Source organism: Stenella coeruleoalba, assembly GCF_951394435.1.
Source record: "Stenella coeruleoalba genome assembly, chromosome: 14".
In the NCBI taxonomy this organism is placed as follows: Eukaryota; Metazoa; Chordata; class Mammalia; order Artiodactyla; family Delphinidae; genus Stenella; species Stenella coeruleoalba.
The window spans coordinates 83409595-83420259 of NC_137160.1; the positions used below are offsets into that span (position 1 = coordinate 83409595).

The following is a 10665-nucleotide window of genomic DNA, read 5'->3' on the forward strand; positions in this document are numbered from 1 at the left end:
AAACTGGATACTGGGCCACTACTGCCCCCTATTGCCTGATAGCCTTTGAAGAAATAATCCCTCAAACTTGCACAGCACATTTATGTACATAGCGTCACCGGATCCTCATGATAACTTTACCAGATAAGCAAAGAATGTGGTGGCACATTTTTTATAGATAGGGAAATTAAGGTTCAGAGAGGTGATGGAACATAATTAAGGTCACACAGCTATGTGCAACACTGGAGTAACAATCCATATCTCATCTTCAGGCCAGTTCAGTGAACTTGATATGTCAGCTAACATGTCATGAGTGAGGTTTTTTGTGGCCCTATGCTACAGCCTAAGAGCATAGTACAGACATGCCAGGACTAGTGCCTCATGAGTGACACAGACTGGTAAATAACGATAACTCACTAGGCACAAATCTGCCTTGTAAACACAGAGGAAGGCGTCTAGTATTTGGCAGAAGGAGGTCTGGAGAGGCCATCTGAGTTGGGTTTTGAGGGATGAGTAGGAGTATGCCAGGAGGCAAAGACTGGAAAAAAATTGTCTTAGTAGCTGGCAAGAGCTAAAGGGGTGTCAGCAAGACTTTGAGGAGGTGAGAGACTTCTAACTTTGGAGGATGTAGACAAGGTAAAGTTTTTTTGTAGTTGTATTATATACATACAGTAAAATACGGAGCATTACTCTTAAGTATACAGCTTCCTGAGTTTTAAAAAAAGCGTACGTAAACACTCATGTACCCATCATTTAGGTGGCGATATAAAACATTTCCAACATCGCAGTAGGTTTCCTCGTGCCCCTTCCCAGTCTATACCCGTCCCCATCCTTCCCCAGTCGGTTGTTGAGAGGTGAGGGGAGGCTAACATAAAATCTCAAGTCCTTGGCTTCAGCCCCATTCCTCCTTCCACTTCTATTGCTGCCTCCAAATCTTTCGCCGTCTTTGTGGATAATCCTAAAAAGGTCGTGCATGGGGCGGAAGAGGTTTCTTGATACTACCGCTTTCTAGTGTGCTTCACGGAAACTTAGGCTGTACGCGAACGGGGATAGGGATACGGACGATGGTTTCTGGTCCTTCGGAGCCACCGTCCAGGCTCGGGCAGCGCAGAGCTGCCTTGTCCCTCGGCGGCCGCCGTGCGTCCGTTACGTGGCAGCAACTGGCGCCCACCAATCCACGGCGCCCGCATCAGCCCCCTCGGGTGGCGCAGCCGGAAGGGGCGGAGCTGAGGTGGCGGCGGCGGAGACGACAGCGGTGGCAGCGGTGACGGCGGCTCTGGAGGCCGCAGTCCCGGTCCTGGCTTCGGCCCCAGCCCCACCATGGTGACGCTCGCTGAGCTGCTGGTCCTCCTGGCCGCCCTCCTGGCCACGGCCTCGGGTTACTTCGTCAGCATCGACGCGCATGCCGAGGAGTGCTTCTTCGAGCGGGTCACCTCGGGCACCAAGATGGGCCTCATCTTCGAGGTGGCCGAGGGCGGCTTCCTGGACATCGACGTGGAGGTGCGGGCGCGTTGCCCGCGGCCAAGGCGGGGTCGCGCGGCCGCTCGGGGGTTGTCGGCACCCGGGGCCCGCGGGGGGAGCGGGACACGGAGGCCGCTGTCCGAGTACTGGGAGGGGCCCGAGCCGCCACCCGGTGACCCCCTAACGGTCCCTTTCCCCGCGCCCGCCCGGATTCCGGGCTCCGCTCGGGATACGGAGCCGTTGCGTGGTTGCTTTGGATTCTCAGCTTGAACGGCGTGTTCCCCTTGGAACCTCTCGCCGAGCTTTGTCGACCAGGCGCCGCGTGTCAGCTCCGGGCCCAGGAGGCGTTTCACAGTCGCGTTTAGTTAGTGGCAGGTCTCGATGCTTCCCTTCATAGCGCAAATTAAAGTTGAGACGTGGCATGGAAACTTCTGAAAAAGTAAATCGGAAGCTATGGAGGAGTGCTAGGCAGGTTCACGTTGTGTTTGCCTTTATTTTTTCACCCGACTTAACTCGTTCTTACACAAACCTCCGGATACCTCGTTTAGCCATCTCATGACTAGGAGAGTGGAGTTGGGTCATGCAGTTTAGAAGTGACTGCAGCGTAGTATCTGGAGAAAACGGAAGATTATTTTAAGAAACTAGCAGTCCCTAAAATTTCTCCTGTGTCTATTTTTAAGTTCAGGGAATGACTCGCTTCTGACTTTCTTTTTAGGAAACCAGATGTAATTACTATTTAAATTCAACTATTAGTATGATTAATTGGGTCTAAGGATTTTCCATCTGACAGTGACCATCAACTGAGTGGGACATAAATCGCACAAAACAAGTGAAGTCCAGAAATAAGGAGATGACGGAAGGAATGACTGTTAAAATTAGCTAAGATCTTAAGACATCAACTATTTCAGTCTGCAAGTTTTACAGGTGGCATGGGCTTCATAAGAGGAACTGACTTGAGCAAGGCCTAACAGTGGGGTAACACACTGGGGTGAGAACATGGGGCTCCCAATTTCCAACCTAGTCCTTTCCCTTAGGCCTTTAGGCATCTCAGATGAAGCAGTTTCCTTTACCGGCAGATCAATCAGGAAAACCTAGATGTGTAGCTTGCTCAAAATTCTTAGTTTTAAAGAGATTTTTTTTTTTTCTGGTTTTGATATTAACAGCTATATATTTGCCTGTTTGTTGGTGGTGTTGGGCCACTTGAAGACAAGTGTATGGTGTGTTTCTGAGGGGTTTACGTTTAAGTTGGACAAATAAGACAAATGTTGTCACATAAACAAATGTAGAGTTGAAAGGCGTTCGGAGAGCCTTGTTTCTTAAATGGGAGAACTGCAGCCCAAAGAGGTTACTGTCAGTAACTGAAGTGGAGCCAACGGCAGGTTACATTTTCTTAGAGAATGTTCTATTGCCAACAGACATCACTTACGATTTTAAATCTTTTGAGCTATCTCACGCGTTTCTCTCCTGCTTCCAGATTACAGGGCCTGATAATAAAGGAATTTATAAAGGAGACCGGGAGTCCAGTGGGAAATACACATTTGCTGCTCACATGGATGGAACATACAAGTTTTGTTTTAGCAATAGGATGTCCACCATGACTCCAAAGATAGTGATGTTCACCATTGATATTGGGGAGGCCCCCAAAGGACAAGACATGGAAACAGAAGGTGAGATGAACATTCAGAAGATTGATAACACATTCTAAGAGTTAATATTAATTCTGTACATTTTATGCACCTGAGTGGAGTGTTTGATATTTTAGGTTCTCTGACTGTATTTATGACCAAAAACCTTTTGTGAAATATGCTTTTTATTTATCGAAATCTCCTAATTAACAAGAAGAAGTTATTGGAGGTTCATGTTTATATTTTACTTCTTTACAATTGCTATTTCAGGCAGCTTAGTCACTTGTGCTCTTATAAGCATGTAGGTTACATGTGTCTTAGGTTGTTTGTTCTGTTAATTTGCTTATTCTGGTATACACATTTTTAGTTGCTCATTTGTATACATGACTAGTTTAGCTAAACTTTTTGTATGTGTGTGTTTATATCTTATACTTTTCTTCAGGTGGTGGAGATACCTGGGATGGTATGTGGATTGATTTTTGACAGCATCCTGTCTTTCTGCATATTTTTGTTGGCTACTGTCTAATTTCTGCTTTCCTTCTGTCTAACCTCAGTTTGTTAGCATGAGAGTGTTTTTTCTCTTAGTTAAAAAAAAACCCTACAGCTAATTTAGAGTTTTAGAGTGGTTGTTTTTTGGTGGTTTTCTATTTGGTTACAGGAGATACAGGTTAGGTCATTTGAAACTTGGTTAGATGTGAAATGTAGTTCTAGGAGCCATGTCTAGATAAGGTGACAAAAGCTTTGTCAGACATATGTTGCAGTTGGATTAATTTTTATTCCTCAACTGACCAGCAGTGAACCCTAAATTGATTCTTCTGGATAAATTGCTTACCAGGAACCAGCATGTAAGGATTTTTTTTTTTTGGGCACAGTACATTTCAGGATTTTTGGAAACTAGTAGTAGTAGTAGTAGTTTTAATAGTACTTCATAGTATTAATGTGATATCATTTGCCCTAGATAGTGAGCACTTAGTAGAGTATTTACATAAAGAAGGTGAACTGTTTTTAGGTGTTGAAATCTATAGAATTTAGAGAATCATACTACTAAGAAATTTCTGTGCTTGCTTTCCAGGGTCATTTGCAGTTCAGGACTTGGCTAATTCTCAAGGAGAATCAGGAGTTTTGAAGGGCTTTGACTTTGTTCATTTTCTGGAAATTAGTCCTTTCTAAATAGTCAGAAAATGTTGGCTGATGAATGTGAATACTCTTCTTAAATCTTTTAACACGATATTTAAAATGCTCGCTTTTGCTTGTTAATATCAGTGAATGGCAGCTATAAAATCAAGCTTTCCTCTAAAGCAGTGGTTCTCAGGTTAGGATGATTTTTGCCCCCCAGGGGACATTCGGCAGTATCTGGAAACATTTTTGATTCTCATGGCTGGGTTGGTGGTTGTACAATGCATTGGACAGCTTCCCACCACAAAGAATTATGTGGTCCAGAATGTCCATAGTGCTTCTCCTGAGAAACCCTTCTCTAAAGGTTCCACCTAGTGCCTGGGCTTTTCACATGAAGCTAGTGAGGGATCATTTGTGATTCCAGCCCAACTACCTTAAAATGGTAGAGGCTCTTGGTTTCTCTTAAGAAATGTAGGATTATCTGTGGAATTATCTTGGAATTCAAGATGAGGCCCAATCTTGGGCAGTCCTGAAGAAACCCCTCCGATGCAGTCTTCCCTTGTGGTATATTTTTTTCATACCTGTTTGTTCATTGTCATAATACAGCATTACGTAGAAGCATACACTTATTTTTCAGAACTGTTAGTTTACCTTGCTAAAGAGAATACCTGCTTTTAAACCTTGCGTGGCTGAGAGCTTGTTTCTTCACTTGCAGTGCCTGCTGTTTCCCACTGTAGTGAAATTATTGCTTTGACTGTAATAGAAGAATGTTGAGTTGGTGTGGATTTTCCTCAGAACATCTTCATGTTTTTCTCTGCTCAGCTTCATAAAGATTAAAAGTCAGTTTTGATACTACTCCTAAATTAACATTAGAGTTATATGATTTTTTAAGAGTAGATTTTGATTTAGTTTAAATATCATTATTTATAGGATTATTATTAGGGTTTTGTTTATTTTATGTTTTGTGGCACCTCCTCCCCACCCCCCCCACCAGTCTTTTTATTTTCTCCACTATGGTTAGCTGGTTAGCAGTGAGTTTAGTGAACTTAACTTAGGAATTCCTTGGAAGACATTTCTTAGGGTTGTAGTCCTTTAGTTAGTAAACGTTGTATAGTATGTTTCCTACTCTGAAAAGGGTTTCTCTACTGGGAATGAACTTGAAAAAATGCGTTGAGAATTAAATTGTCATCAGTGGTCCAAAATGATGTCTGAGCCATTTCTTAAAAATAGCTTCTTTTGGGGCTTCCCTGGTGGCACAGTGGTTAAGAATCTGCCTGCCAATGGAGGAGACATGGGTTTGAGCCCTGATCTGGGAAGATCCCACATGCCGTGGAGCAGTTAAGCCCGTGCGCCACAACTACTGAGCCTGTGCTGTAGAGCCCGCGAGCCACAACTACTGAGTCCGTGTGCCACGACTGCTGAGGCCTGCGCACCTAGAGCCCGTGCTCCGCAACAGGAGAGGCCACCACAATGAGAAGCCCGTGCACCGCAACGAAGAGTAGCCCCCGTTCGCTGCAACTAGAGAAAGCCTGCGTGCAGCAACAAAGACCCAACGCAGCCAAAAATAAAATAAAATAAATAAATTTTAAAAAGTTAAAAAAAAATAGCTTCTTTTGTATGCCTTCTCTGGAGGAATTTTTTGTTTTTTTTTTGTTTTTTTTTTTTTTTTTTTACTGCTTTATAAGTATTTTTCAGAAAGAGATTGCCAAGTATGTGCTAATCTGTTTTCAAATCCGTTTGTAGCTCACCAGAACAAGCTAGAAGAAATGATTAATGAGCTCGCAGTGGCAATGACAGCTGTAAAGCATGAACAGGAATACATGGAAGTTCGGGAGAGAATACACAGAGCAAGTAAGTTAATGATTTGACTGGGGGCTGTGTCTGGGGGCCGTGAATTGGTGATGGTGTATTACCCAAGAGCTTGCTTGTATTTTCCTCATTTGGAAATTTTGCAAACATAAACATACTAAAATATTGATTTAAAAAAACATCTATGCAAAGATATTTTTTGAGTATACATGTTTCTTTGTAGAACTTTGTACTAGACTAGTTTATTATTGGGACGTTCATTCTGAACCAGACCTTAGTTTAAAAAAATGTATGGTCAGCTAGGGAGTAAGCTAATGGTTTTCGTAAAGCAGAAGGGAAAAACACTGAAAAATGGATATTGCTTTTTTTTTTAACTTTTTATTTTCTATTGGAGTATAGCCGATTAACAAAGTTGTGATAGTGTCAGGTGCACAGCAAAGCGACTCAGCCATACATATACATGTATCCATTCTCCCCCAGACTCCCCTCCCATCCAGGCTGCCACATAACATTGAACAGAGTTCCCTGTGGTATTGCATTGGTTTTAAATCACACATCTGAAACTTTTGTGCCAGTGTGGTAAATGTTATATGCTGAGGCTTAGCTGTTTTTCTAAAACCTAATGTTTAGTCTAGTTAAAATAGAAAGCATTAAACCATGAATAGAGGTACTCACCAGGTGAAGATCAGTTTGGCCTCCCAAGTTTGTAAACTGGGAATTGAGAATGTATTAGTCTTCAGAAACATTGATAACTGGAATCCCATCTTAGGTTGCAAAAGCCTGTTTTAGCCCAGGATGTAGCATTAATTATGTTGGTTTTGCATTTAAAATTAAGAGGTACCATATTGACCCACAGACCAGATGACCATATTTTAGATCCAGGTCCGCACCCATTCAGTATCTTCATCCTCCATGTTGTCCTTGGGGATAGACCTCACTGGGAGCACGCTCGTCTGTAAATGTAAAGTGGCTTATGTCTGGAATCTTTGCTTTGAAGTTGGGGTAGGGAGTGGAGAGAAGAGCGACTCAAATAGATAAGAACAGGTTGAATTTCTTCAAGATGTGATTCTGTTCTTCCCACCCTCTTACATCTATTCTTGCTGCTGATGGAAAGGCCCCTTTAAGACCTAGAGTGCAGACTTCACCTGTCCTTGGGAGAATAATGAGTAAATGTAACAGACTGGAGAAGTGCCTCTGTTCTCCCTTTTTTGGGATGGAATGGGGCCTGAGATGGACCAAGGCTTTTATGCATACTCTCTTGCCTCTTCCACCATGATTCCTTCTCCTTGCCTGCACTCTTGATCTCCTCACCCTCTGGAATCCCTACCTTCTCTCCCTTACCTGTTGGTTATTTTGCTCCCAGGTGGGGGCCAGCCCATTCTGGGATGAGAAGGGCAGTGAACAAAGTGTGAGGACTCAGAGTTTTCACTGCTTTGTAGTTTAAGTAGTTCAGGCCAGGTGGCTTTAAGGAAATAGGAGGTTCTTGGGAACACAGCAGCCAGAGGAAGCACCAGTCTTCCAGTCTATGGGGACATCCAACCTATTCTCTTGTCGTTAATTTGAATGGAGATACTCTTGTATTTGTTTCACAAAGAAAGTAGAATTTTAGACATTCAGTTTAATTTCACAAATCAAATAGTTCCCACAATGTTGTTTGCTATTTGTACATCTTCCTATAACACTGGCTTCTCAGAGATGGCTCTAATGAGACTTTTTTTTACACTACGGTATTGTAATAGCTCTGTGTTGCTTTTAGATCAGGCTAATGTGTGAATGGCAAGAGAACAGCGTCTTATATACACACATTTTCCTAGATGGTTACTTTCCTATGTTAGTATGCTTCAGTGTGTTCTATTTAAGCTTAAAGATGCATTTTTCTATAAGTGAATGGAGAGATAAACACTTCTTTTTATGTGGTTGCTTAATATTTTGAAGTGTTTACTCAGCCATTCCCCTTTTAGACAAAAATTTTAAGATGCTAGTCATTCAGTTATGCTAGAAATTGGTTACTAAGTTTGCAGCAGAAATAAACTTCATGCCATGGAATTAGCACTAAAATGTAAGTGTTGGTGGTTTTTAGAGTTCTAGTTAATGTTCTTGGGCATGTGTCTGTTTTTAGTCTGGAAAAAAACCCACTGTTTTGAATAACTACAAGTTATCTTTCTGGAAACATTTAATTGCTTTTCACTTCTTTTTGAGTGATCATCAGTCCAGTATTTATTGCAATTCTAGTTTATCTTTTAATAAATGGTATACATACATCTAAAAATAGGACAGTTTTTCATCTATATTACTGTATTGCTCATTATTATTGTTTTTAGTATTGGCCATTTGCAGAAAAATCAGAAACTACCCAGTGCTTTTAAAAAGTTAAGGAATTTGATCAGGAAGTTGAAAGAATGTGATATAAATTGAGTGGAATAAAATAATATAGTCACGGCTGTTCCTTTGATGATCAAATTCTTAGCTTAAAAATGGGGTAAATCATGAGACTACTACAGGTTTGTCTAGTAGTAGCTGCCAGTACTGGTCCATGAAACTGAGAAACCTCACCATCTAGAGCAGATGCTAAGTACTGTACATAGTGCTCAGTAAATATTTATTGGATAAATGCTTAAAGAGAAAGGCACTTAGACTGACACATTTTGACTTGGTAGGTAGTGCTTTTTGGTTAACTCTGTGATCTTGAAATAATCTCTTGATTTTTTTTTTTTAAGTCAATTTTCTGATTCAGCAAAAAGGATTGTAATGCAGGGACTTTCTAATGTGTTGGATTGGGTTTTAACCCTAGACTGTGACCTTAGGCAGGTCACTTGTCCTCTCTTTTCTCATGCATTATCAGATTGGGCTTGACTGAACTCCATGAATCTTTAAGGTCTCATCTAGATCTAAAGTTCTCTGCTTCTAAGTTCGTTAAGTTGCTTGGGGACAAAAGACAGAGGTATTTAGAGTGTTGTGAGTGTTGTGTGAAGTATTACTCTCACATGGAGTTAAGAATAGGGGATAATTTATGATGCCTATGCTGTTTTTTTTTTTTCTTTCTTTTTGTTAAATTTTGTTTGTTTGTTTGTCCTCAACAGTCAATGACAACACAAACAGCAGAGTGGTCCTTTGGTCCTTCTTTGAAGCTCTTGTTCTAGTTGCCATGACATTGGGACAGATCTACTACCTGAAGAGATTTTTTGAAGTCCGGAGGGTTGTTTAAAAAGCCTTTTCCTGATGATCTGAAACTCATAATTCACTGTTTACCAGACATCTTGGTCATAATAATGTCATTAGTTTCTATGTTTTTATTTTCTAAACTGTACATTCACAGCTTCTGTTTCTTTGTGATTAACAGATATTGGGGGAAAACACTTTTTTAGGAAAGTTACAGTGAAAATTTGACATGTGATTGGCATGATTTCATATTTCAGTTCTTTCTCCATATACAGGTCCTTCCAGAACTCAAACACTGTAAGTGGAATTAGGTGTATAGTCCTTATTATATCTTCTTTCCTTTTGTTTTCATAGTAAAATGCAGTTTGTTCAGGATAGTACTTTACTGATAGTACTTTACTAAAAAGGACTGCATTCTTGGGATCCCTTATCCTGCAGTTCAAGTCATTAAAGGTTCATTTTGTTGTTGAGTCCTTATCAGAAACAACAATCTGAATCTTGACATGTTCTATCCAGCCTAATGGCAGAGCTCTGTGACTAGAGGATGCTACCAGGTTGGTACTTTTATACTTTGTCTGTCTTGTTTTTGCTTTAAAGATAAGACTTAAACCAACAACCTTTTTCCCCTTTAAAGTTTTACTTTGCTTAGAACTCAATCACCTCCACTTAAAATTGTTGACACAAGCAGCTAATAACCATTTTTTGGTTTCTGCCTAACCTTGTAAGAAGTCTCTATTAAAGCCAATTCTCTGGGTGTTGCAGCGAACGGTGGTTCTTTTTCTTTCTATGCTGGCACATCCACTTTCTCTACTCTTGGCACGGAGGAGGTATGCATTCACATAATTGGAAAAATCTGGATTTGTGAAGCCAAAGGGTTAAAAGCCTCTTGGATTTCTTTGCAGTGATATACAGCCACTATTTTATTTTTGATCAGTGGCATTTTGGCCACTGTTTAATTAGTGTACTGAGCATTAGTGTCAGTACTAGGGTGTTTGTTTTTGTTTTTCTTGGGTCTTTCTTTTTTTGGCACATGTGAATTTTGTATAAAACGAAATGACTTTCTCTTGGCCTCTGATGATGGGTTTAAAATTAAAGGAGCATCTAGTTTTGGTGTGGGGATGATCCAGGATTATGTTGTGACTGATGTATATTGATTACTTGTACATTTGTTTTGGATCTTTGCAAGGGGAAAACTACAAGTAACGAGTTTTATATAATTAATTTAAATTTGTTACAGGTTTTCATGTTCAGGATAAACAATTTTTCAACCTTGGGTGAAAATACTTGCAACAGTTTAAGGTGACTGTGTTTTACCTTAGGACAACTGTTGCATGCCAATTTGTGTGCGTGTGTGTGTGAAAACACTTCAAAATTGAGTTAAAAGATGTACATTTAAAATTGGTTGTGTATCTAATCTGCCCCAGGTCCAGTAAATAAACAATTCTTTTTAAAAACAGTCTTGGTATTCTGTGTTTTATATATTAACGATTAATTCATATTTGTTAAATACCAACTT

The 10665-nt window shown here is 40.7% G+C and overlaps 1 protein-coding gene across 1 annotated transcript; it reads left to right on the top strand.

The window, feature by feature from the left end:
* The first annotated feature begins 1188 nt into the window (after positions 1 to 1188).
* TMED2 (transmembrane p24 trafficking protein 2) lies at positions 1189 to 10605 on the top strand. Its single transcript, XM_079941915.1, has 4 exons — positions 1189 to 1479; positions 2915 to 3107; positions 5925 to 6032; positions 9071 to 10605. Exons 1-4 carry the CDS (start codon positions 1300 to 1302, stop codon positions 9193 to 9195), a joined length of 606 nt encoding a protein of 201 aa, XP_079798041.1. The 5' UTR covers positions 1189 to 1299; the 3' UTR covers positions 9196 to 10605.
* The last annotated feature ends 60 nt before the right edge of the window (positions 10606 to 10665 follow it).